The sequence below is a fragment of the Linepithema humile genome, chromosome 3, assembly GCF_040581485.1.
Source record: "Linepithema humile isolate Giens D197 chromosome 3, Lhum_UNIL_v1.0, whole genome shotgun sequence".
NCBI classification, from domain to species: domain Eukaryota; kingdom Metazoa; phylum Arthropoda; class Insecta; order Hymenoptera; family Formicidae; genus Linepithema; species Linepithema humile.
In genome coordinates this window covers 8,246,736-8,273,358 of record NC_090130.1, presented here as the reverse complement: position 1 = coordinate 8,273,358, position 26,623 = coordinate 8,246,736, and the positions used below count along the sequence as shown (strand labels likewise).

General features: G+C 40.4%; 3 protein-coding genes across 8 annotated transcripts in view; 1 reads left to right on the top strand and 2 right to left on the bottom strand.

Annotated features, from left to right (window-relative positions):
• LOC105676550 (retinal guanylyl cyclase 2) overlaps positions 1-5,866 on the bottom strand; it is a 47,439-nt gene extending 41,573 nt beyond the window's left edge. For 3 of the 4 annotated variants that reach the window (XM_067351584.1, XM_067351586.1, XM_067351585.1), the window contains exon 1: positions 5,137-5,863. The gene's annotated coding sequence lies outside the window, so the exon portion shown is untranslated. Of the gene's footprint in view, positions 1-5,136 lie in introns of all 4 variants that reach the window. The other variant, XM_012374548.2, reaches the window with a different exon arrangement.
• Positions 5,867-12,529: 6,663 nt separating this feature from the next.
• LOC105676241 (kelch-like protein 10) lies at positions 12,530-19,557 on the top strand. 2 transcript variants are annotated; one of them, XM_012373975.2, is made up of 9 exons: positions 12,547-12,937; positions 13,431-13,765; positions 14,070-14,401; positions 14,986-15,170; positions 15,564-15,775; positions 16,164-16,499; positions 17,540-17,662; positions 18,378-18,545; positions 19,012-19,557. In XM_012373975.2, the coding sequence occupies exons 1-9, from the start codon at positions 12,753-12,755 to the stop codon at positions 19,245-19,247; spliced, it is 2,112 nt and encodes a 703-aa protein (XP_012229398.1). In that variant the 5' UTR covers positions 12,547-12,752; the 3' UTR covers positions 19,248-19,557. The 2 variants fall into 2 exon arrangements, with proteins under 2 accessions (XP_067207770.1, XP_012229398.1); XM_067351669.1 differs by lacking the exon at positions 18,378-18,545 and having other exon boundaries at positions 12,530-12,937.
• An 856-nt stretch (positions 19,558-20,413) lies between these two features.
• Positions 20,414-26,623, bottom strand: part of LOC105676622 (protein FAM135A) — a 32,108-nt gene continuing 25,898 nt past the window's right edge. For both annotated transcript variants that reach the window (XM_067351657.1, XM_067351658.1), the window contains exon 17: positions 20,414-26,530. In XM_067351657.1, the coding sequence (XP_067207758.1) occupies positions 26,325-26,530 (206 nt within the window). In that variant the 3' untranslated portion in view covers positions 20,414-26,324. The remainder of the gene's footprint in view (positions 26,531-26,623) is intronic.

The window sequence follows — 26,623 nt, the reverse complement described above, 5'->3', positions numbered from 1 at the left end:
TTCTAATCAAATGTCAAATGTCAATAATTGATACAACGATGATTTATTATTAACTGGATGAAACCATTTTGAAACTGAAACCTCGGTGGAATTACAATTAATTACCAAACACGATAACCATCTGTGGCAATTAATTGGCAAAATATTTTTTTTTTCACCGTAAACACAGGTAGAATAAATTTGAAATTAATTTCGTTTAAACAAAGTTTTGACGCGAGGCGATTACTTGCCGAAAGCTTTTAATTTACTGCAAACTTTGGCAATTGAGCTTTGCGTTTCTCCCAAGGCGCAGTCAAGTGAAAATTGGCAGCGTTTCGTTATTTACACGTCATGCATACAGCTTAATTCGCGGCAACTTTTCAACTTTCATTAAATGTTGAAACGACCGTCACTTCTCTGCTCTTTGTTACATGCAGCCGGTGGAAATGCACACCAGTAGTTTCGGCTCTCGGCGCCATATAGACACTCGCCCACATTCGCAGTCATGCAACGGCCTCATCACCGTCGTGTCTCTCCCTCGCCTCTGGCTCATGAAATTGTTCGACGAATGTGGAAACGACTTTGCCCGGTTTCCCAAATATTTGCAGGCAAACCAGACCGCTCGAGTTAAGACGGAGCGAACGAGGAAAGTTGGGCTGTAACAGTCGCGGCTAAAACTACAGTCGCGAGCCTGCCCCGGCGTGGCCTAGTTGGAAAAGTAACGCGCGATAAAGACGGCGATGTCCCCATCGACTGCGCGAGGCGGATTTTCCATTTTCGGCCGATATTGTCTGCCGCTCGCGACGCATGCAATGCTACCCGTATTTACGCGAAATCGACTTCGTGCCGTTCAGCGCGGCGATCGCGCGCTCTCGAAAGCGATTAGTTTTCGATCGAACATAGCGTGTAGCATTTTGAATGCAAATGAACAAAGCAATGGACCGGCTCGCCTGCGACGTACATAGCGTGGATCTGAATCCACCTCGAATCAATCTAAATAATCACGGATAAAGCTCGAGACAATTTGATCCGGTCCCGAATTCAATTTGAATCAGATAATGGTTTCCAGGTGATATTTGATCAGAATTACGCGGAAGATACAGTGGCGAGGCGGTTTTATTTCACTCGCTCGCAAAACGCAAACTCTCACGCTATTAATTGTCCATCGCCGGCATTATAATCCGCCGCTCAACAATTTTCATAACTGTACATATCGCGTGCGCTGCGAATTGATGGAAATTTAATATCGATAAAATGACAGTTGCAAATTTATATATATGGCAGTCAGTTATATCAATAAAATAACAGCTGTTATTTGATAAAATTTCAATAAACCTGCGAGTGAAAAAATAAACCGCGCGCACAACTGTGCCTTCCAACTTTCTGCAGCTACACAAGCAAAAATGTTAAACGTCGGTGAGCGCTTCCCCCTCACTTTCCCCCACCCTTTCGAACCCTTCGCGTCAATCTCGCTGACACGTTTATCGGGCCAGCTCCGGAGGGCTCCGTAAGCCAACCCCTAAATCCGTGGCAAATATATATTAAAAAAATACTCTGTCTCTCTCAGAGCCACATTGCGACGGTCCAATTCGGAGCGGAGAGTGAGACTCGCAGGCGGATAGACACGCCGAGCATTTCCTTCTTGCTAGCTCACGGCAAACCGTCGCCGCTGTAAACATTTTCCAGTGGCTCGGTCGGGAAACGCACCGCTGATACTAAAAATACTCATAACCGAGCGTCTTCAATACTTCCCCGTCGCGGATAATTGCCGGCTCATTATATAAAACGCCGCGCCGCTGTATTTTCCGATAGCCGCAACGAAAATATGGCGCGTCACCGCCGGTCGTCCGACAACACTCTTCATCATCGTCCGCATCGTTTTCGCGATGAGACGAGCGCTTTGTTAATTGATACGAAGCGCCTTAAATGGCGGGAATTAACTCTCCGTGACATGGCGCGCGATCCGTTCAGATTCAGCGATCAAGTTACTCGAGTATGAAAACACACGCACGTATATTATTTCGTTAACGGAATGAAGATAGCAGCAAAATGTTATTCTTCAATCAACGAAACTGAACTGCGAAACGCGAGTATTGCATATTCTTGTTATTCGTATTGCTCGCTCTTTCTCGCCAATTGTGCATTTTACAGTGATTTAATTCAAGTTTGATAAACTCGCGCACTTCGCTTAATACAAATCCATTTTCATCGGACATCAAAATTGCCTACTTTCGACATCGAGAGCGATTGCAAAAATTGTGAATTTCTAACATTTTCTCAGATTTTCGCTGAATTCATATAAATTTATGTCGGGGCAGTGTGAGCGCCACGAAATTCTTCACATATGACCTTTTTCACCATTTCGGAACATTTCGCGGAACTTAAAATCACGTCTGTGCATTTTTTTGCGAGCACAAACTTTGAAGCGTAATTTCATTAAACTTTGCGCTCACGAATATTAAAATTATGTACTGAAAAGTTTGTTTCTTTTTCGGGCGAGAAATTTTAATATCGAAGAGTTAAACAAAAGCCAACGAGATGAAAAGTTAAGTTTATCAATTGCCAAGCGACGCTCGCAGAAGTCACATCGCAATTTATGATCTCTCTCACCGCGTGCGATTCCCTTTCTGAAAATCCCGATCGTCCGCTTCGGGGTTAGAAATAAGCCCGAGCGCGCGTCGGAGTCGGCCGGGGCCACTTTCATTACGTATTCCGCGCAGGGGCGATAATGGTGGATCAACGCGGCTTCCGGACGTATCCCAATAAAGGTTACGGTGCTTCGGAGTGACCTTGGGATCGTCTTTATATTCAATATCATGAAATCGGGGAAAAAAACGAAGTTTCTTTTATTCGGATCGCCCCGCGCCTTCCCCCGATATGTCTCGGTTTATTTCGCTTCGCTTCCATTCTCATCCAACCGCGAGTGCAGCATTACACGGGCTGTTTGGAAATTAGAGGCAAATATGCCCGCGGCATCTCATTAATGTAATGACAAAAGTTTAGCGAGATTTATACGGCCGGAAGGAGCTCCTTTTCGAATTATAAGCATTTCCGCGAATCTTCATAGAACGAGCCGCTCGGTGGATATATCATATATCACCGCTGCAATTTCGGCTCTGTATCCTCGATTTTATCTACTGAAACTTCTCGTAAGAGCATTAAAGGACTTATCACTTGCCGAGGAGGCTTTACCAGACACATGTTCGCGCGAACTTTTACCGCTGTTCCAGCGCGACGGATGGGATAAAAAAAAAATATCTAGCAGCAATCTCCGCAAATGCCCGCGTACACTCAGTAAATATATATGTTACTCTGCCCCATCGTTCCGCTTTATAGTCTTAGGAGAATATTTCCAAGAACATAATAAAATTTCTTCCCCTCCCTTCTTTTGTCCCTCCACGTCTGACACTTCTTCCAGCAATCTCGAGTGCCGGGCTGTAGCGAGGGAGAGATACGAACGTAATTCGATGCCGCTCGTTTTCATCTCATTTTATAAAACATGCAGCCTTTTCACTCGCCGCGCACGAGCGAGTTTCTTTTTTTTTTTTTTTTTTTTTTTTTACGCGGCATTTTTAAGGACGGTCCCCGGGCGCGAATGCAGAACTTTCGCGCCCCCAGCAAAATGCAGCCACTTCCCCGTTCATAGACCCCATCCTCGCAATTTAATGTGTCCTACTTAAAAAGACTTGGAGCTCGTGAGTTATCCTGGCGCGGCGCGATTAACAAATATCTCGGAAACCGGCGAATGCCACTGTGTACACGACTTGTTAATGCGCAAGAAATTCCTTTGAGCAACGTTTCGCAATTCCGCTGTAATTTACGTAAGAAATTAAATTACATAATATTGAAGAACACGGAAAAGAAAACGGAGTTAAAATGGAAGTAATTGCGACTGCGAGAAGTTTCTTCGCGAATTAATAACCTACACGTTAGAGTAATAAAAACTGACTAGTGAATTTTACTTTATTATTTTAAACCTCCTTGCTTTAAAATGACAGTTTAATCAAAGATGAAAAAGACACAAGGCGCAAATTATTTATAAATAAATATAATAAAGTTTGAAGGAAAATACGTATATATTTCTAACTCGCAACTTTGGGACTAATTGTAAATTATATTGCAAGTAATGGCTAGAAAAGTCAATTGATTAATATAGAAAAATTGTTGCGAATCTATCGAGTGATTTAGCAATTATTAAAGTATCTCAAAAAAAGATGAAAGTGACTCAGAATATTATTTGTTCACAATTTCTATTTTCCACGCCATTTCCTGAGAATTTTAGAAAGCAGCTTGATTAGTATCCCATTTAATTATATTAATTCGTTAATAATATATGCATGCACATGTGCGTGCATCGTTGAGCTTTCAATTTAATACCACGTATTTCTCTCTGGCAAATGGCCAGTTGATTCTATTCCCCTCCCCAATTGTTCGCGAACGTCTCCAGTGACTCTTCCACCCGTGCCGCCCTCGAGTTGTTTTGGCATCCGAAATCACATTGCTTAGCCGCTTAATTAATAGGGCAGGAGATGCTAAGAGGGTCGATATGCGAAGTGCGTGGGATATGCCCGTTCACTATAAACCATCCCGCCATTTATCGTGCACGGCGGAGCAAGAGCGCGCATACTCTACTGCGTGTGTGCGGCATATTACACGCTACATTGCTCCGTGCGCACCGTTTCCATCTCGAAATTGTTAATTCCCCGCGAACAATCTTGAATGGCGCAACTTCTCACTCGAGCAATTAAATAAATTGCTCTTCCAGCGCGTACTTCAATTAGAAAATTAAACACTTTCCCTCGTCGCGCACACACCGGGGACGCGAGTCATTGCAACAATCTTCAGATTAATTCGCGGAACGGGCAATCAACATTTTCATTCGGCTGTCGCGCCGTTTTTCCGCGAAAGCGTCGCCTGAAAGAGAAATTCAATTCAATTCACGCGTATACGGGACGAATAGCTTACGTGCATTACGTTTCCCCCGCTCGGGGGAATTCGAGACGCGAAAGACGTCTCTCTCAAATCTAACCTATGTAAATGCTCGGCCGTTATCACGTTTTTACGTTGACGCTTCGGCCACGAGGAAACGATGCGTTTTAACAGGTAGCGGTACACGCGAAAAAAAATCGAATGTGCAGTCGAGTAGCGTATACTCACCGGACGATCACTAATGACGACATCAGAGTCACGTCTTTTCTCCCGATGCTCTCTTCACGCACGAGGAACCATTGAAAAAGAGACCGTCCCCTTTGCCAGTCTCTCTCTCTCTCTCTCTCTCTCGCCGCTCGCCACGAGCCGGGAATTCAAAGGCTCATTCACGGGACGACAAAGCGAGGTCTCGCAAAGGTACACATGGTCCACGGCATTGTCCCGCACCGGTCCGGCAAATAATAAGTGGCCCGTGGTGAAGCAGCGAGATTTGTCCCCGCCGCAAAGGGATGGCTTTTCAATCGCGATCTCTCGTGTATCTTCGATATACTTTCTCCAATCTCGTACTTTGCGCTTTTAACTTCTCACGGAGCGCACATGTTTCACGGTGCGTTTACGCGCGTGCCGTTAGGCAGCCACGCGCGTTGGCGCTCGTACCCCGGTCATCCTCCCACCTGCGGTCCCGCCCCCCCCCCCTCCCTCGGACGCCGGGGGCCCGTCGAGAAACGAGTCCCGGCACGCGACGGCGGCGACAACGACGATGACGGCTGACGGCGATCGGGAACGAGTGGGAGCGATGATGATGCGATACACGCCGGAAGTAGGAGCGTACCGAACGCCACAGCGCTCGGTATCGAACTGACTGAGCAAGCCAGCAGCTCTCTGGCCAGCTTACTCCTACCTCGCTCTCTCGCGGGGACGCGCGACGCCGCGCTCCGCGGCGACGAAGCTGGAGAGCGGTGGCGGGCGAGAGCGCGAATCCGTCCCGGGGAAGCCGAAGGCACCAGCGCGCGCGCCAGCAGCACCAGAGGGTAGGCCAGATCATCCCTACCTACCCCCTTGCGCTCGGAGTGAGGGAGAGAACGGAGCGAGGGAGAAGAGAGAGAGAGAGAGATAGAGAGAGAGACTCTCTATCGCCGCGTACTTTTCCCCCCGATCTCGTCGTCCTACATCTGAATTGTCCTTTCTCTTTCTCTCACTTTCCCGCTGTCTTCGTTCATCGGGACATTCCGCGGTTTGGAATTGAAACCGGACTGGAGCTTGATTGGGTGCCGTCGTCCGTGCGAAATGGGACATGCATTTCGCGTGGTCCTCTGCGGTCGGCGTGCGCCTTTCCGTTGAGATCTCGTCGTTCTCCGGATCGGCCGTCGGATGGGCTCCTTCGCGTATACGACTGTTCTTTTAGTACTTCAAATGTATATGTTCGAAGGGGGGAGTCTGCAAAAATTTCTGCGATTTTAAGATATGAAGATTATTCGCTCGAGATAGGAAGATAGGAATGCGAAATGTCCATATGTGCGTGTCTCCGACCCGTAAAATTACACATTTATCTTTATGGGTTATATTATGTTTGCGTTGTGCTCTTTATGCGCACATTCCAGTGATATAAACACACATTCTGCAAACTATCGCGCGCCACCATACTGCAATCTTTCCGAAAATAATTAAGGAGATAAATCTTCTTCTGATTTTTTTCACCTCATTTTACATTTTACGTTTCTGGAACAGTAAAGGCTAGTTTTATTTTTCATAACTTTTTAATAATTTATCGCGGGTGATTAAAATATGTATCTTTACGCTGCTGCAATATTAAAAGTGATTTTAATATTTTATTTATTACTAATTATTTAAAGATAAACAGCGTATGAAAAATAAAAATTTCAATTCAAAATATATCTAAAGTATTTCCATCGGAAAACAGATGTACGATAAACTCGTACGTACATTTTAATTTTGTTGATAAAGCGTATAAAAACCAAGAAGAAATCTTTTTCTCCATTTTGCACGATAAAATCCGGAATTTTCCGCGGGAATGCGCAGATTAAAATAAAAGTTACAAATCCAATGGAGTGGCCCTGGGCCACGTAAAATCGATACACAATACAGAATAGGGAGTCCAACTGTTAACGTAAGCAGGAACAGTGTTCAAAGAATCAGGATGCGGTTATGTTTTTCATCAGTAACCTAGATTATGATGGACTAAGCGGAGTAAATTTAAGCGGAAGAGAATGTAAACTTTGCTAGAGTTTGCCGAACTACACTAGAGTTATGAACAATCTTGGCGAATTGCGCGTCTTCGCTAAACCGCGATAACTCAGAGTACCGCTTTGTAATTAAAAAAAAGCAGCACATTTTTTAATTACCGCACAATGGCTATCCGTAACGTCTCCCGTAACTTAATTTGAAAATCTCATCGACCTCTTCATTGATAAAATGCCAATTAATTCTGCTTATCGCCAATTTTAAACTTTAGTTAAAATAGTTTATTAACTAAAATAAATTTATCAACTTTTAATTTCGTTTCAGCGCGCGATAATTAATCGCGGCAACCTAAACAGGCTCCAGCGAGATGGCCGTTTCTTGCAGCGATAGGGACTGATTTTAGTTTCCACATTGTTACTTTTCTCTCCCTATTTCCGCCGCCAGTCCCTTTATTCGCCGTAGGTATCCGGCGAATTGGAATTGAATCTGACAATCTGATTGGATGCCATCGACCGTATGAGACAAAATGTGTGCGGACTCCGGTGATGCGTGTAATATCTTGAGAGACGGGATTTAAAACCGGGAGTGATAACATTTAAGTAAATCGTGCGTCAAAGTGATCCGAGAATCAACTTCACTTTTCGGCCAAGACTTTTCCGCAGTCGCTCTCTTCGGGATTCAATCTGCGCTTGTTGCTGCCAGTCAATCTGTCATTACAAAACTTCAACTGGATACTTTCTCATTTTGTACCCCTATTTTCTCAGTTTTTTTTTGCGGAGCAAAGTACGTCGGTGGATTATGCAGCGTATATCTGAGAATCGTTAAAACTATTTTCAGGATTAAGTCGACTATATATAAGAGATTTATTTCTACAAACGAGATATACATTTCTATTTGCGTGACATCTTTATACGAGAGCTTTATACGAAAAGCTTTATCGTTTCGAATTTTCTATGCCGCATTCTCGTGTTCTACACTGAATTTCGGAGTTAATAAATCATAGTCCGCGCGACATTAGTATTGTACGCATCGCGAATTGTGCTTGACAGTCTAATAAAACTTTTGTTGAACGTGATGAAGCATTTAGAGGTGTGAACTACAACAAGCGTTATTTTCATTTAAATACAAAAAGCCAAATAAATTTATTACTCTTTGCCGAACGATGTAACGTAAGAATTATGAATTGATACGCTTAAGTGCGATTTAAGCAGCGTCGAAATTACGAGCGCATCTGTCACGCAACGTCGGCTCTGTACAAAAGAAAAATGTCCTTATTAAATCGTCGTTTTGTAATATGAAGTTGTTGAAGTAACGGCAGGTTTAATGCTCAATAAGTGGCATGACTGACGAAAAATGTGATGTTCCTCCAAGCGAGGGTCTCCGGACGATCCATCTTAGTTTTGCGTGACAAATTTTTCGGGTCTGCGAGCATGCTCGTGGTATACAAAGGCGAATTTAATGCGGCTCTTTTATCTTCTTATCTCTCTCGGCTCGCCAGGCTCCCTCCCGCACTCTGGATACTTCCCGTTTACCGGAGCATTTTGCGAGTTGAAATTGAATCTGACGATCGGATTGAATCTCATCGACCGTACGAAATGAAATGCGTTCAGAGACTGAGGAAAAAATCGTGTGAGAGTGGAAGCTTTTATAACGAACACAGAATTCGGCCCTTGAATAAATCATCAAAGCTTGTCGGAGATGATCGCTCTTCGCGCGAAATTATTGTGAACGCTATGGAAATATTAATGTGATGGCAAATGTGTTTTTCATGAATTATTTCTTGGAATACTCTTCGATTATGGAAATCGAAATAATCGAAGGATGGCGACGGATTCCCGATACATCATCTTTAATCTAATATGCCATATTGAAGGAGACACGGAGAACGCATTCACAGCGTTATTTGCTTAAATATTTCACGACTATTTGGAAAACAATCCGCAATGCTTCTCCGTCGACGTGCGAAATGGGCAATTTCGCTTTTTTATTAACTTAACGCCGAGCGATCGCGCTGCTCATTTCCATTTCCTCGGGTAAACACGATTTGAAGTTTCGGCCGTTTTCAGGATGTCGAATGGCCTGGATGCTCGTTAGAGAATGTGTTTTCCACACGTTTCGGGCGATTGGTGGCCGCCTTGCCATATACGTTAGCGAGAGTTTTTCGCACATTCGCTAAGTTTGCGGCCGTGGCGGTGAAAAATTTCGGTCATACAAGCTGGGTCAAGGACGTTATTGTGCTACTGGGTCTAGCCATCGCGCGAAGTCTCCGATCGACCAGTTTCTATGTTCCGTAAAATGTTTCGGCAACTTCCCTCGGCGCTGCCTGCTGTAACACTTCTCTCAAGATCGATTAATATTTATGGAAAATTTGAAAATTGAAATCAACGTATTGAGTATTTTAAAATATGAGCAGAATAATTTATTATGAAAATTTGCATCGGATCTATTCATATTTAAACACAATGCCGAAAGAATTTTATTCCTTCGGAGCGATTAATTTTATTTGAATTTTACATCGCGCGTATAAATATATTTGCGCATATCGTGCATAGGTTCACACTTAATATTTTCGCGACGGTCGCCGTAATGCACATACATTATTCGCATTTCCGATTATCACGGACAAAAGCGTAATACCCGATAACGGTGTGTCATGCCCAGTCGTGAACATGCATATGCGCGTTACATATGCGTAACGCGAATCCATGCGAGAACGCCCGTGAGAGAATTTGCATGCGTATCTCAGCCAGCTGTGAATTAAGATCCAATATGTGTTGAAAACTTTTATGCAAATTCCCGCAATTCTGCGAACGTCCGAGTTAGACATACTCGTATAAAACAGTTATTAATTTTTATTTGGAGATATTTTTTATTTAATCTTCTTTTGCATTTAGTGTCACCCTTTTTTTTGTTTAAATATTGAAAAAAAGTACCCCGAGCCATCTTTCGTGCATACCGAATTGTTGGATCAGCGGACATAAATTTGTGTTGTGCGTTCCATGAAATTCCACGAAATTCCACGAAATATCTAACAATAAGTTATAAAGTAATCATATTCTGCACGAGACATTTCGCTAATTCCTTCATGCTATACACACGAATGTATTACCATATCTACGGAGCTTATGCGAACTATCTGCATATAGACGGAGTAAATTTGTACACGTAAACATCCGTGGGAGTGTGCAGCGATATACTACAAACTAGAGTTCGTAGATTCATACACCGATAACGCAGCCAAAGCTCTTATGTCAAGAGACATTCGGGGCTGAAAAGAGGAAAAACAAGAAAAAAAAAGTACGAAGGGAGGAAAGCAGAAGAGGAAAAAAGAGGAGAAACAACAGAAGGGGCGAAAGGAGAAGTAAAATTATCCACAAAATTCGTGTATTTGCAGTAACGAAATGAAAAAAAGTTTTATGCTACATATAATTTTTTGTCACACATGTCACTATTGTGTTCCAAATTATTCTCAAGCTTGTACCACCGAAGATGGAAGAGATAAAGCGTGAATATAATTGAAAGCGACGCTGACGAAAGAAGTGAATGGCAAGTGAAAGAAGGTCGTGGCAGGAGAGAAAAGAGAGTGAAAACTCCTTGAGCCTTCCAGTGGAAGATTAGCTAACCGTCCATTACGCCACTGCCACGCGCATATTTATTTAACGCCGAGACGAAATCCACCCTCGGCAACTATTTTATCATGAAATCATGTACAGCGTCCGCTTTGAGTGCGGATGACGGACGGTTTCGTTATGGTAATACGGGGAATGAAAAATTGCCTGGCAGTCCCCGGGATCATTGTATCACTGATTTAATTTAAGAGGATTCGAGAGCGGGAGGGAGCGTGAGAAAAATTATTTTTTGGGTGGTATGAAAAATGTTGCGCGGTGTCGGGCGGAAAAGAGTTTTTTTCTAGAAAAAGTGGATCTTTCATTTTCGTGGACGTCTATGGAGATTAACTTGTACTGATTAATCACCGAGACATTAATAAAGGAATGCGTAATTGCACAACATATATTTTAGTATCTTAGATCGAGTGTTTAATTTTACTATGTTTCGAAAATAAATAATTAATGCAATGAAAACACGAGATAAATGAAATTAAATACAATTCTTTTGGAAACCCTTGTCGCTTTTTTATTTTTCCGAATCTAATTCACACTTTTAAACGGTTTCTCTTTTCAAGTTCTTATTCACTGTGCGTATGTGTTAATGTGAGTTTAAGTGTATGTGTGTGTGGACGACCGCAGTGTGTGAGCTTAAGTCCGTGGGTTTGCTAAACCCAAATGATTGTGCGGTTCAGTTATCCTCGCGGAATGCTTTCTGTATTGGAAAAATAGAAGTGCTGCGTTCATCTAGTAAGAAGAGGCCAATACTTTATTTTCCGTAATCGATATATTAGATATCCGGCCCGCTTCAACAAGATGCTTTCGCTGCTCAACCGTGTTTGTTCGTTTATTGCTTTACGCTTTTATCCTGCGAACGGGCACATTATCAGCCGAATGGATAACGCGCTTGAAAGGAACGTTCTTTTGTAGAACGGTATTGAGGCTCTATTTATTTGAAACTTTCCACTCGCAACACCTATAATTCTTTATTGAATCTTTTTGCAGAGCCAAATGGAATACTTCGCTTTTGTTATATCTCAAGAATTAAAGTTGATTTTTAGATTATTTGGTCTTCTTTTATTTGCCGCGCGAGGAAAGGAGGATTTTAAATAGATTAGAAACACTTTATCTCTAAAGGAAGATATTACTTGACGCAGTGAAACGTGGTAAAGCGTTCTACGCTCAGTAGCGAAATCCTGATAAAATAAGTTCCGACGAGATGCCTGCGGAAACGGGTTGCCCGCGCACCTGCTTCTGTGAAATAATCTTGTTGAAATTTCTGCTTCGTGTGAGTTCATGCAGATACTATCGCAAGTCAATGAAATAAAAAAAGGAATGTTAATAGAGAAGGAAAACTATAATAACCAAATCACCGGCGAAAGGTCATCTGTCTGATAAATAATTACCATAATTTATAAATGCGTAAAATATTTTACATTTAAAAGTGAGGTACACTTTAAAGAGACAAAAACACAATTAATAAAAAAAATATAAATGTAAAAATAATAAATTATCCTCTGTAAAACGACTGACTGTGTCCTAAATAAATAATTACTAAAAAATTTTATTCACAAATGTAAGTAATGACGCGCGAAATATTTTATACTTAAAAGCAAAGTACATAATCACGCTGCACAATAATTAATAATTAAGGTAATACCGTGTTTATATTTTCATGAACAAATTTATAATTATATTACCTTTTTTATGAACATTTTTTGTCCACATTTTAAGCATAAATTTAACGATCACGTTCGTTCGCTAATGACGGAAGTGCACCAAATATCACTTAACGCAATTCTGTCGAGAGATCGAGAGACGCGCGATCGAGTCGGATCAGAGTCGGCTAATCTTTGGCCTTCGTCTGTCAAGCATCGGCCGCGCGTCTCGGCACTATCGGGACTCGCGTTTGCCGCAAGAGATCGAATACGTGAGCTGCCGGTTGTTGAGCGGAAGCGGCGAAGCAGAAGAGGCGGTGGGAAGCTCGGTGCGCAATACCGGGTGCACGTGGATCCCGCCGCCGCCGCACGAGAGGAGATGGACATTGGCAGAATGAATTACAGGAGATCGTCCCACTGTCGAGTGTCACGCGCCGCCACTTCCGGTATCGGCAGGCTCCTCAAGCATCCCAGGCGAAAGCAGTCGGCGAGGATCAGGAAATGCATGTGTCTGCCGTCCAATTACGCCCTCGTGGAGTTCCCTGTGGTCTGGTCCGAGCTCAGGTCGGTAATCATGCGCCGACGTAATTAAAGCCCTCCCACGCGCAGAGGGGATTATCAACTTCCTCTCTTTCTCTCACGTCCGGACAATGTGCGGTTTTTGAGATAAAATCTCGCCCGAGCTTACGAAATTTGCCAGTCCAAGTGATTATTATGCTTTTTTACGTGAAGCGATTTATGGCCACTTTTTCATTATCCCTCTTTATTCTCTCATGAAAAAACATATTTAAACGAGAAAATTAACAATTTTCTTTTCATAAATTACGTAAAGCGTGCAATTAAAATTTCAATTTTCATGTATTGAAAAACATGAACTGTGAATCAATAAATTAAATATTGTATCACAATTTTCAATAAACTTCAATACTAAAATTTTGATTTCTGTTAATTTATATTTCTATTTCGTACTCTCATGCATATTTCAGATTTTAATTAAATAGCTCGTACTATAAATAAATATGTTCTCAAATTTATATGACGAATCTATCGGCTTCAGGGCTAACCAGCAGCTGTGCGACGGTGTCATAAGATGTCCAGATCAAGTCTTCCCAGTCCATCGGGCCATATTATCCGCGGTGAGCCCTTACTTCAAAGCCCTCTTCACCAACAGCTTAAAAGGCGGCAAAACTGAGACCACAGAGGTTGTCATTAGTTCGGTTCCCGGCGAAATCTTCAGCCTAATCCTTGATTATGCTTACACGGGAACGTGCAACGTAAACGTCGACAATGTCGAGCAACTCTTGCCGCTCGCCGATCAATTCGAGGTGCTCGGAATCGTTCAGCTCTGTTGTCAGTTTTTGTTACAAGAGTTACGACCCGAAAATTGCTTAGGTATAATTTCAAGAAAAAAGATAAAAAACGTTAAAGAGGATTTTTAATTGTCAGATCTGCAGTACAAATAATCATGCATAGAACTAAGTTGAAAGTCTATATTGCTTCATAGCTTTGCGTATTCACTTCAGAATTTTGGATTACTTCGTAATGTAAGTCAAGTAAAATAATAGTAGGAAAATTGAATTTCCTTTCATCCATATTATTCGCTCGTATTAAATTCTGAATGTTGATTGCCGACTTCCAAGATCAACAACTCATTGGTGTTGATGTTAGAAATAATTTGCTAATGTTAATACGACAGGTATCTTCAAATTTGCACGCCACTACTTCTGCCGCGACCTCGAGAAACAGGGCCGGAAGTACATACGTCACCATTTCAAGCAGATACTGAAAGAGAGCGCGGAGTTCAAGGAGCTCCTTTGCGACGAGCTGGAAGCAATATTGCGCGACGACGAGCTCAATGTTAAAAACGAGGAGATAGTGTTCGACGCCGTGAAGACGTGGGTCGAAAATAGAGTCGAGGAGAGACGAGTTTATTTACCGAGGTTGCTGGAATGTATACGCTATGGTCTCATGAGTCATAAGTATTTCATTAATAACATCGTCAAATGGAAGCTCGTCGAGGAAGATGAAGTAAGCGCGCACCTTCATCACTTGTTAATCCTCGTGTTCCTTGTTTTTCTCCATTTCGGTTCGTACATTATGGATCTAACCGTGGTGCAAATTTACGTTCCTTTGTTATTATTTATTTGGCAAAAAAATTGTTTTGATATTAGATTGAGTTGACAGACGATGTTTCCACGTCTTATTTCATAAAAGTTTCCGCTTTATTTATTTAGTGCTAGAAGTACTGAAAGAAATATAGAAAATGTAATGATTCCGATAAGATATCTCTATCTGATAAGATAGAACGAAATGGACAAGAAGCTAAAGCATTGAAGATTAAAAAATTATATAATATATAGTTCATTTAATCGATAACACCGTATATACACTGCGGAGAAAATCTGAAAGGGTCAAATAATTTCTCCTGAGATATTCTAAACGTTAAAGAGAAAATACAAGAAAATTCATTCATTAAAACATACGTAATATTATTTTGACAAAAATAGAAATTAAAGTAAATTATGTATAATTTTTTTATACTGCGACTCTTTTGTAGAGCAACCTTTGCTTCTGCGCGATATGCTTTGTATTAAATAATCGAATTTTTGAAGGCATGCCAGCAAATCCTGCGTCCCATAAATGCCTATCTGATCGAGCAAGATTCAAAGCAGAACGATGGAGAGATTGACCTAAAAAATCCTCTTGCAAGACCCAGAATTCCGTACGAAATTCTTTTTGCGATCGGTGGATGGAGCGCCGGCTCGCCCACCAGTTTTGTAGAAACGTACGACACAAGGTGCGCCAAACCCAACGGCAAAGTAATACCATGTAATCAAAATTTCCATAGAAATGGAAATTTAAGACAGTTCAAAAATATCATCGCGTGAATACGAAATTTCAGTTTTAGGCCTTCAGATAAAAATAAAAATGTTGTACGTAGATAGTGATAGATTTTTCGACAAATTTGACATTTTTCTTATAACTATTTATAAATATTTTATGTTAAACACACTGTATTGTTTAAAATAAGGATATTGAGACCACGCATATACAAAAAAGATAGTTAAAAGAGCGCAACTTTGACGTCACAGAAGGGACTGACCTTTTGCAAGCGGCACTTAACTGCGCTACATGTAGAAAGATATTGACGCCTTGAGAGTCATATAACGCATCTAAATGTGAACTCTAGAGCTGACAGATGGTTTCTATCAGTGAATACGGATGTAACGTCGAGAGCTTATCACGGACTGTGCGCTTTGAACAGCCTCATTTACATGATTGGTGGATTCGACGGTAACGAGCATTTTAACACGGTGCGATGTTTCGATCCGGTGACGAAAGAGTGGCGGGAACGAGCCTGCATGTATCATGCCCGATGTTATGTCAGTGTTTGCGCACATGGTGAGTCTTCTGATGTACCGCGAAGTTTCTTTTCCAAACTCTGCAATTTTTATTTTTCGCTAATATCAACATTAAATATCGATTACTTTGATATTTAATAATTTTTAATCGTCACAACAATGGTTCCATTGCGAGTGAACATTTCGAGATGTAAAGCTGATATTTTATATACTAAAACAAACGATGATTCATGAGGCTAAATGGATAATAAGATAAGCAGAGATATAAAATTTATAGGGAGAATAAGACATCCTTTTGTTTCCCGCTAAAATTTACAATTAAAACAAATCTTTCCATCTTTTGATAGCCAAGATCATTTGTTCCGCTGTCTTTTCACATTATTTCTATTGTCTACTTACTGCTCTCATTGTTCTGGCGGTCGTTCAAGGCGGCAAGATTTATGCCCTCGGCGGCTACAACGGTCGCACAAGGATGAGCTCCGGCGAACGGTATGAACCGCAGAGAAACCAGTGGGAAATGATACCGTCCATGCACCGGCAACGCTCTGACGCGAGCGCGGCTGCCCTGCACGACAAGATCTACATCGTCGGCGGCTTCAACGGCCAGGAGGTCCTCGACTCGGTGGAGGTCTTCAACGTGGAGACCAATCAGTGGACCAACATCCATTCGATGATCAGTCCGCGATCCGGCGTCTCCCTCGTCGCATTTCACGACAGCCTCTACGCTCTCGGCGGATTCAGCGGCGTTACGAGGCTAAGTTCTGGTTAATTTCTCTTATTATGGTTAATTCTGGAATGTTTGCGGAGTCTTTTGATCTCTTTTCACATAGTAGCCGCAAAAAAATTATGGTTTCGCCGCAATGTTACGAGGTCTGACAGTAAAATTCGTACTTATTTTTTGTTCTTTTTGTAGATTACCGACGATTGTGGCTGTCTTGAATACTTTTACCTTCAAAACAGTCTCTTTACGACGCGATATACAAAGACTAGGTTTTTTCTACATCCAATAAAATTCCATTTCTTCGAACTTACTCGGGATGGATTTTTATGAGCGCCGTCTTCGACGTCGTGAAAACATCTTCTTTCCCACAGTTTCATCCTTACAAACTCCACGTATCATTTTATGGATGTCTCAGAGAGATCCAGTATTTCTATCACTAAAAACTTTACGTTTGCCCTTTGCACTAACAATGTGTCTGTCGCATTCGCCATCGCTTTCCGCCAAAACACAACCACGCGTCATTACAATAATTGCTTTCAACTAATTAACCAAAGTCAGCCATTTATTGGTTATTGCTATTAAGCGCAATGACTATAATTGCAATGGGAACACTTTAGGCACTTTGAGATATTATTCAAAAAAGAACAATATTTAATGTCAATTTACATTTGTATGAGTGGGCTATCGATCGCGCGCAAATACACGTGTAAATCTATAAATGTGCATATGCTGACGTCACGTATGCGTTCGTAATTAATTAGTCGAGAGAAGTTCCGCAGAAGCTCCGCGCATTTATCAGGATTTAGTTTCATACTGAAATGTTCATGCAGCTAATGCAGTCCCTCGTTCTCTTGTAACTACGTTAGTTACGCGATCGTCATTTTCGAATAGCATGTCAGTTGTACTGCACATATATATATACAGCTTTTACTGATGTCCGCGAACCATATTAAAATATTTGCCACGCGAGCGTTTGAAATGACAGGTCTCGCAGCGAAGTGGTAGCATCGAAGAAAAATAAATATTTATTTTTATTTGAATTATTAAAATAAACATTTACTCACGTGAAAATTTTCCAAACAGGAGAACGTTATACCCCAAACCATTCGGACCAATGGCACGGAATATCGGAGATGTTTAGTCCACGCAGCAATTTTGCCACGGTCATCCTTGACGACATGATTTTCGCCATTGGCGGTTACAACGGTATCCTAGAAAAACTTTCTATCTTCACTCAAAAAAATATTTCGCTGATGTAGTTAGATTTCTAGATATCGCAACAAGAATGTATCGCTATTTTTCGTATCTGTGAAAACATTGTTTGTCACATATAGAATTTATAGCAGTAATGTTCTAGCAATAGCTTCTGAAAAATTTAGGTACCATTGCTAAATGTTATTCATTGCATGATCTAACACGTGATTGATCTTATATAGATAGGCGCTTTAGAAAAACTTTCTTTTTAAAGTTCACAAACAATACAGATATATATTCTGTTTCTGTCATCTAAACTGATTGAGTAATTACATATGCAATATCACAACAGTTGCTAATCATTTATCTGTTTTAATTAATTTTTTACACCTAGAAAATTTTAGCTATTATTGCAAGATCATTTTTTTGAGTGTTCGCCTACATTTTTCCGATTTATCGCTTAAGTCGGTTTTCCAAGAAAATATATACTTTTGCTTTTAATAGTTTTTCTGAAAATATCACTTTTCTCGTCTAAAAGCGTTGGAGAGATCTTTTTAATTATACCTTTTTTATAAATAAAAAAAATTAATAATAATGTGCGCGCACAATCGAAATGTTTGATGATTATCATAACAGTTGTACGAAACCTGTCGCCACAGATATACAGAACGCAATCTTACTTCGCGTAAAATAAGCAGATTATTATTGTATGGAAACATAATTACAGGCTCGAATACAATCGCGTGCGTCGAGTGCTACGACGCTGATTACAACGAATGGTACGACGCATCCCCCATGAATCTCAGTCGCAGTGCACTCAGTGCCTGTGTGATAGAGGGTTTAGCAAACGCGCGCGAGTACTCCTATCTCGGCAAGGCGCGGGATCTCGGTCAAGGTCAGTGTAAACTAGACAGCCTTGTCGTGAATCTCAAAAGAGATGATTAAACCTTCATACCGTGCCCTCAGCATCTTTATATACATATTTACGTCAGACGTGAATGTGGCGAGCTTACACTTCATCAATCAACCTTTGCGTAAAATTCCCGCATTTTTGGTACGTAAAGCATTGTAGCGCGACGAATTCACGTAGCTCTGAAAGCGTAACTGGCAAAGAGCCAATCGCAAAGTATCGTCGTACATCATCATGAAAAACATTTCGTATATAATAAAATAAATCCGGGTGTAACTTATACTGCAGCAATCGTTTAAATGTGAAAAGCGCACGAGTATGCGAAGAGATTATTTATACAGAATTTTTTCGACTGAAGAGCATTTATCGCGACTTTTCACCTTTTCCGCGCGCAATAAAAAAAAAAAAAAAAGAATCTTGACGAATTAAACGTGCTACTGTGACCTTTCAGGACAAGCGACATCGAAAAATCGCGAGAAGTCCGATCGGCCTGGCGAGGGTTCCACTGAGACTAATGTTATAATCTCCGCGCGAGAGGATGGGCAGATCGACGTAAGCGAGTCAGCGCACGTTGCGGGCCCTACAGATGGTATGGCCGATGGTATAGGAAATTTCAACGAGGAGAACGACAATGACGAAGAGGAGATGCAAGGAGAGCTGCTGTACGTTGTACAGCAGCTTGATTAAACGTCAGCAAAGATCGAAACAAAGCTCGGCATGACACTGTGTGATATTTTGTGGACATCATTAAAAAAAATGATATTCTGTATATTTGACAAAGTAGACAGAATTGTTCTACCGACGTAAACGTATAAATATTTTTTAATACTATTCATACTTAAAAATGATTGGTTCAATAAAAAATATACAGAATATTTTTTTTTAATAATATTTAAAATTGATTACAAAAGCATGCAGCTTTATTCTAGTCGACTTTTTAATTAGCCAAAAGAAAGTAAAAAAATTGTTGAGAAAATAAGGGAGATAAATCCGTACAAATTCGCGGACAAAAATGAGGGTTCTAATTATTGTGCCACTTAAAAATCAGTCTAAATGCGCTTCTTAAATTGTATAACGAAATTCAATTTGCCGGACAAAAAGAGGCAACCGAATAGGATTAATAAGGGTATGAAGAATGGGAGGTTTGAAGTTGAATTGCGTTATGCATTAGCAAGTTTTTTGCAGGTTGTTTTCGTTGTTTCTCGCCATTACTCGTAGTGCGGAAGTTTTGACCGCCGCAAATTAAGGCGTAGTCTCGCGCAAGAGGCGGCTATTTTGCCAGGCCCCTATTTTAATTATTATTTTGTAGGTAGCATTATTTTTTTCGCGTCTTTTTTTTTTTTTTGTAAATCTACTTTGAATTCGTAAAATTTGTAACAAGGATTGTAATTGTACGTGCGATCGAATGCAGCACGGTGTACGTGCGTATGCGAACGCGGGGACAATTTTAGATTTCGCAAATTGGTGGAATTTATTGGACACGACGCTCGGCGAACACAATTATTTACACTTTTCGATATGACAAGAAAGAACGTAGTGCGCGATATTTTACACCGCTGACAGATGCGACGTTGTTATTTTTTATGAATACATTTTCTGCTCTTACACGCGTATCTCGATGTCACGATTTTCGCTACAGATTCGTATGTACCGTGATCTGTTATTTTATTCCAATTAAAAAAAAAAAAAAAAAATTTGGTCTCTTCACTCAGCGCAGTCTTTTTTATTTACCTTTGGCTTTTTGGCTGTAAAAAGTATTGCGGATTAAGTCGCGCGAACTCTTGATCGAGGGACGTATCGAGTATGCGTGTCGGGTAAGGTCTGTTTTCAGGTATTGGTGAATAATAATGATGTAATGGCTTGAGATTTTTTATTAATCTATCTCTCATTCATGTATATGTAGATTTATGCATTTTTTTTTATACGTACTTATATATTATGTATAGTGTATACATTTTGTTACTTCTTCATTGGTGTTTCTCTTTTAACGACAACTGTATCTTCCGTTAAATCCTGCTCGCTTGTGCTATATATGATCTTTCTCTCTCTTTTCTCTCTCTCTCTCTCTCTCTCTCTCTCTCTCTCTCTCCCTTTCTCACTATCTAACTCGCAATGGCTTGATCGACGATTACGTGGTGTCGATATTTGGTCAAACCCGGCTGTACGATACGTGCTCGATAATCACGACACGAGCAGAATACGATACCGAGTTCTCCTTTCCGAATGTCGATGAATGCTTCGATGCATACTTTAAAGAGGGAAAAGAAATTCGTTCTCGGACTGGCAGTTTCTCAGAGCCTCGGCACTCAACTTTCAGAAGTCATTTCGAGAAACTCTCCGCCATTCTACATTAGGACTCTGTAATTTCTTTTAGAGACGAAGATAGACGTAAGAGATAGCGTAAAAATTTGAGATATCGAGATATGAATTTGACTTTCTTCAGGAAAATATAAATTTTTATAAATCGTATGATTTTATATAACTTGCGTTTATATTCTCAGGATAAAGTTTGAAATATAAAATATAAAATTAGATATATATATATATATTTTTTTTTTTAATTTTCAACAACGAATAATGGATGTCTCATACACATCGACTTTCTCTATATCATTTTATACTTTTATATATTTATTTTTAATCTATACATATATATCTATTTTTTTTTTTTTCACTTATAAGAAAGGCTCTTGTGAGCCCGAAGAGAGCCCAGCCAGTCCGGACACGAGCGCGATTGCACGACATTGAAATTTCCGTTCGTTAATTATTCGTTAATTATTTCGATAGAGAGGCCATTATAATTTATTACGGAAAACTCGTTATAAACATACATATACTCGGTCGTCCAGCCAGGATGACGCTACAAGATGGAGAAAAGGAATAAATATACGAATGAATCGTAAATTACGCAAGGACATGTCCACCAAAGGTGCAACAACACGATTTTATGTCCCTGAAATAGTCCGGTCCGGAGAAAATCTCTCTAAAATGTATTAAGAAACGGAACGCGGAAAACGGTTGATCGATCGCGCCGCGATTCGCATTCCGATCGCGGCCGCGATTACGATCGGTTTGATCGTTTCCCAACAAATTCCTAGAAAATTGCGCCTTAGGTGGTAAGTTAAAAACTTAAATTTACACGACGAGAGTACAAAGTTAATAATTTGCGACTAGAGAACGTGTTGATTTGTACGATCACAAATATAAAACGACGCTGTAGTTGAGCAAACAATAGGACAGCAATGAAAATTCCTTTTGATCCGCGTTCCTCGTGAACGAGCAAATGGAAAAGCGTCTCGAATTCTTTTCCGAACCCTCATTTCCTTGCCTTTTCGCCGTCTTCCGTAATCTTTTCCGCGCACGATTTGTGACGAGATGCTAACAACAGACAAAGAGAAGAGACTTGTTCGCCTCGCGCTCGCAATCGATCGATGACGCGCGTAAGCGTCATCGACGAGATTTATTCGCAGTTGAGAAAACACTATACAACACACGGTGACGGCTATTTTCCTGATAAACGTGTCGTTGTAGAGTAGAAATTTGATTAAAGAGATAGTTGGAGAATAACTTCGTCCAACTGTAACGCTCGATATTTTTAATAAATTTTTTATTCTCCGGGTTTATTGATGGGATATAAATGTCATCAATCTTTGACGGAGATCGGCAAATGTAGATGAATGTTATTTCAGCTTTCAAATGTTATTAATTGCATAGGTAATTTAATATTAATTTCAGATTTCAAATAAATATTGCACAACAACATTTTCTCTCATGTAAAAGAAGCCGAGCGCATTTATGTAAAACTTGAGATAGACTTCTAAGGTTTCTCCTAGAGAGAAGAATGTAAAAGTATCTTACATTATAAGAATTTAATATTTTACAGTATACTAATGCGCTCTATAAATATATTTATAATAATGTACAAAATTATTTATATTTATATAAAAAGGCATGTGTGTATTTTGTGTATGTGTGTGTTTTGTGTATCTTTTGTGTGTATAACATCGGCTTTCTTTTTTTCTTACTATTATTTAAATTGCTATACCATCTAAAATTCCTTTTAAAATTATCTTATAAATATTTCTAGGGTACAAAATTCTCGAAAGTTTAATTTAAATTAGTTTCAAATTACAATTAATTAAAACACGCGCTTGGCTTCTTTCACATGAAAGCTATCCAATTTAAATCAGATAATGACGTCAAGTGTAGAAAACAAAGAGCTGAAATTTTCAACAAGTGTCAGAAATTGATTGCTTGACAAATATTGAATGCCACCAATCCCTTTATTGAAAAATCCAACACATTTATCAGATAAACGGCCCATCTCGATGGTCCTATTAAAACTCAGTGTAGACACAAATAAAGTGATAGAGAAATATTTTAATACACAGAGTTTGTGTTTTCATTTCTTTTAGACAACTATTCAATATTCAGAATTCGGGAGAATAAAGACTATTCTCAGCGGCGGGCTCGATAAAATGGTACTCATAATTACCGTACCATAAGACAGGATAAGTTTCTTACGGCAAATATAATTTGGCATCACGCGAAAAATTATTAAAACAAATTGCACTGATGTCAAAATGGAATTTTAAAAACTTCTATTAAAATTATAAATATTTTGTTTTTATAAAGAGAGCAATATAAATAAATAGCAATTACTTTTACAAATTATTTTATCCCGTTAGCTACTTTAATTATTTTATCAAATATTTTGAACATAAAAATATGAATAATTTTCGAAATTTATTCGCTTTTTTTAATTAAAGCTAAAATCCAGAAAGATAATCTATTTTAATTACTACATAAACAGAATTGCTTCTCACTATTTTGATACACATTTTCAATAAAAACCTTTTGTCAGTCTGATGCGAAGTTGCGCTTATTAACGCAACTTTTAATCATCTCATAATTATTACCGAGCTCGCGTTTGCAGTAATACACACGATCGCAGTACACATGTTTATGGTGGTCATAGATGATCGTATTGTGACGATATATGTAGACGTACGTTTTTTTTTTTTTTTACGCATGTAAATGAAATACACAGGGTGTTACGGATACGAGTGGTACGGATTTACGCGCGACGATATTATTCGCATATTGAAAGCTGACGTATGATCCGTATGATCCGTGTGATCCGTTTTAACGCATGCGTTACGATAATGGAATCACTGTAAAAATCGTTATTTTCTACGCGTGCGTTTGCGCTCGGAAAGTATGTGTACGAAGAGACTTGTAGCGTGAGAATCGTGGAGTGGAAGATCATAAAGGGCCATCCATCATATACATGCGTTTATCTCAATAAAATGCATATACTAAAAAAAAAAAAAATTACAAAAACCGATACATTCAATCGTTGAAAAGTTTTCAGAAACAGCGGAATAACAATTCAATTGTTTATGTAAAATCTAGAAATCGTTCAGCTTGAAAAATGACATTTTGAAGAACAATAATTTTTATGATTTTCCACTCTGTAATTATTTTGTAATACGCGATAAAATAGACGCCTCGTACTTTAGTTTTCAATTGATAACAATTGCAATCTATAGATATACATACATTCGCGTTTACAGAATATCGGCTTATTTATATCGTTTTACATCACTCACAAACACATGCAGGAATATGCAATCGACATGTCGTGCTTGTCAAAAGTACTAAACGGACATCCACGAGAACATAATGCACGGTATAAACACCTAACATATATCCACTTAATTTTGGTATTTCGTAGTTCCTCCACACACGAGTGTGTGATTTCGAAGTATGAGGCGTCATTTTCGCGACTAATTGCTACGCGATCATACGTCGCAGTTTGGCATATAGAGTATATCAGAAACTCCCGCCTGAATTTTAATGACAAAATCTTTGGCGTTTGAAGTTCATTTTAAATCCTCGAAATTCAATGCTCACTTCTTTTAAGGACAGCCGCGCACACGCACATTATTTGCCGCGGCGAATGCCAAAAAGGATCCTTCACGTCTAATCATTAGTAAATCAATAATTGATATATTTTGTTGTTAAGAAAAACATTTATTTCAAATTGGTCGAGGAGTTCGTCATTAAAATTAAAGTCAGCGATTCTGGAACACCGTGCAGACTTGAAAAGTGACCGACGGCAAGCCAAGTTCGTTCGCGTTTCTCGACGACGACGGTCTCGACAGTAATAGCACTCGCGGGCGCGACGCTTCGCGTTTCCGGCCGCTCGATTATAATTAACATAATTCTTTTTTTCATCTCTTTGTTTTTCATCATAGATTGTTCTGAGCAATTGAGATCTAATATTGGAGGGATTTTGTGTACCTGAAACGTTAGTCACTTCCGTCGCATCACCGCATCCGCTTTGCACCCCAAATTCTCCCTCTCCCTCTTTTTCTTTTGCCTCACTTCAGGGCGCGAATTTGCACTACACTGAAACTTTACCAAGGAACTCATCCCGTCTGATGAAATTCATTATCGCTGCGTTTCACCCGAGTCTTGTCCCGTCAATGCTGATAACGCTGGTCAACGTCCCATGATCGTGCGTCTTTCTCGGCGTCCCTTCATCCTCAGCCTCGCTGATGTGTCATCATTTTGCCTAAGCATTCCTCTCCTCTTCGGATCTTTCTCTCGTTCTCGCAGCACCGTTAGTTAGCTTTCATCCATTCTCTGCATTCACCGCACTCAGCACTCACACTTATCTGAGGATAACAATTGACATACGTTTCGTAACTTTCCTATGCGACTAGACAATGTGTCGTTGCATTGTCTTACTTTTATTATTATTTTTATTTTATTTTTATTTTTATTACATTATTATTATTTTCTCCTCAACGCACGGCCACGCATCGTAGAGAATACATCCGGCGACAGAGCCCTCGCTCGCTAGAGTCTCCTCCTTCAAAGTCTCTTTTTTTTTCCTTTTCTTTAAAAAAAAAAAAAAAGTACGTCTTCGACCGCCGCGCGTATCTCAACAATTCTCGTTTCGTTTTTTTTTTTTTTTTTTTTCTCTTCTACGATTCATTTCTCGCAACGACGTTGATGAAGCTGATGTGCTCGACGATCATATCGTGTTTTCTCGTAATTACTCCGTCGCTTTTCACTAGGCCTGCCAAACGCGTTAATCAGCTCTCTCATCTTTTCCGAGATTGAAGTACGCTCAATCACTCATAGCGATGACGTACGTCACGTACTACAATTTTCCAGGCGTATATATATATAGTATTCGGCAAATCATTATCCTAACTCTCACATAATCTTGCATTTTTCCTACGAGTCTCCGTGTCACCCTTTTCTCTCTTGGTCAGAGAATATTTTGCTACTACTATTATCACCATCTTACACTGGAAAGTAGGCCCGTTTCACGGCGAGCTACAGATCCATTCGATTCGCACGTTCACGGGGCGAACTTTCGATGAAGCGCTGCGAAAGTGAATCCGATTCCGTTCACATGATAAACGCACGCGACCCTCTCCGCGCTCCGCGAGCACGCTCGGCGTCGAGGTGGACGCGTGAAAATCTAACGACGTTTAAACGCTAAAATCGACGACGGCGTGCGCCGCGTTTTCGTGTAAAAAAGACCGGATTGCCCCGCTTCGGCCGATCCGAGTCGTTTCTTTGGAAGAAGGCGGCTGAGCCGGAAAGACGAAGCGGGGCGACGCTCGATAGGACGCTCTATATAAATTACGCTAATCACGCGATCGTCGACGACATCGCGGCGAACGGCGACGCGACGTGATAATTTAATTAGTTGCTTCCTTCGCGACCTAGACAGTCCATTCTTTATCTGAAATACTTCAGTCCCGCCACCAGCAGGAACTTCTCGATGAAAAGCTCGGAGTCGAGGACGGCGATGTGCGCGGCTCGGCCTATCAGGGCGTTCGCCGTCGGCGGTAGTGCGTGATGAACGTCGTATCTGACGAGACTGACGCCGGGTGCCGACATCACGGGATACAGAATGTTGTGCACCATCTCGCGGTACGCGGCACCTGGAAGAATTTCAATTTCTAGCGAATGTGTCCTCGATCAATTGAACGGCTCGTCGTTAAAATTTCAAGACCATCCGACGATCAGCACTGCAT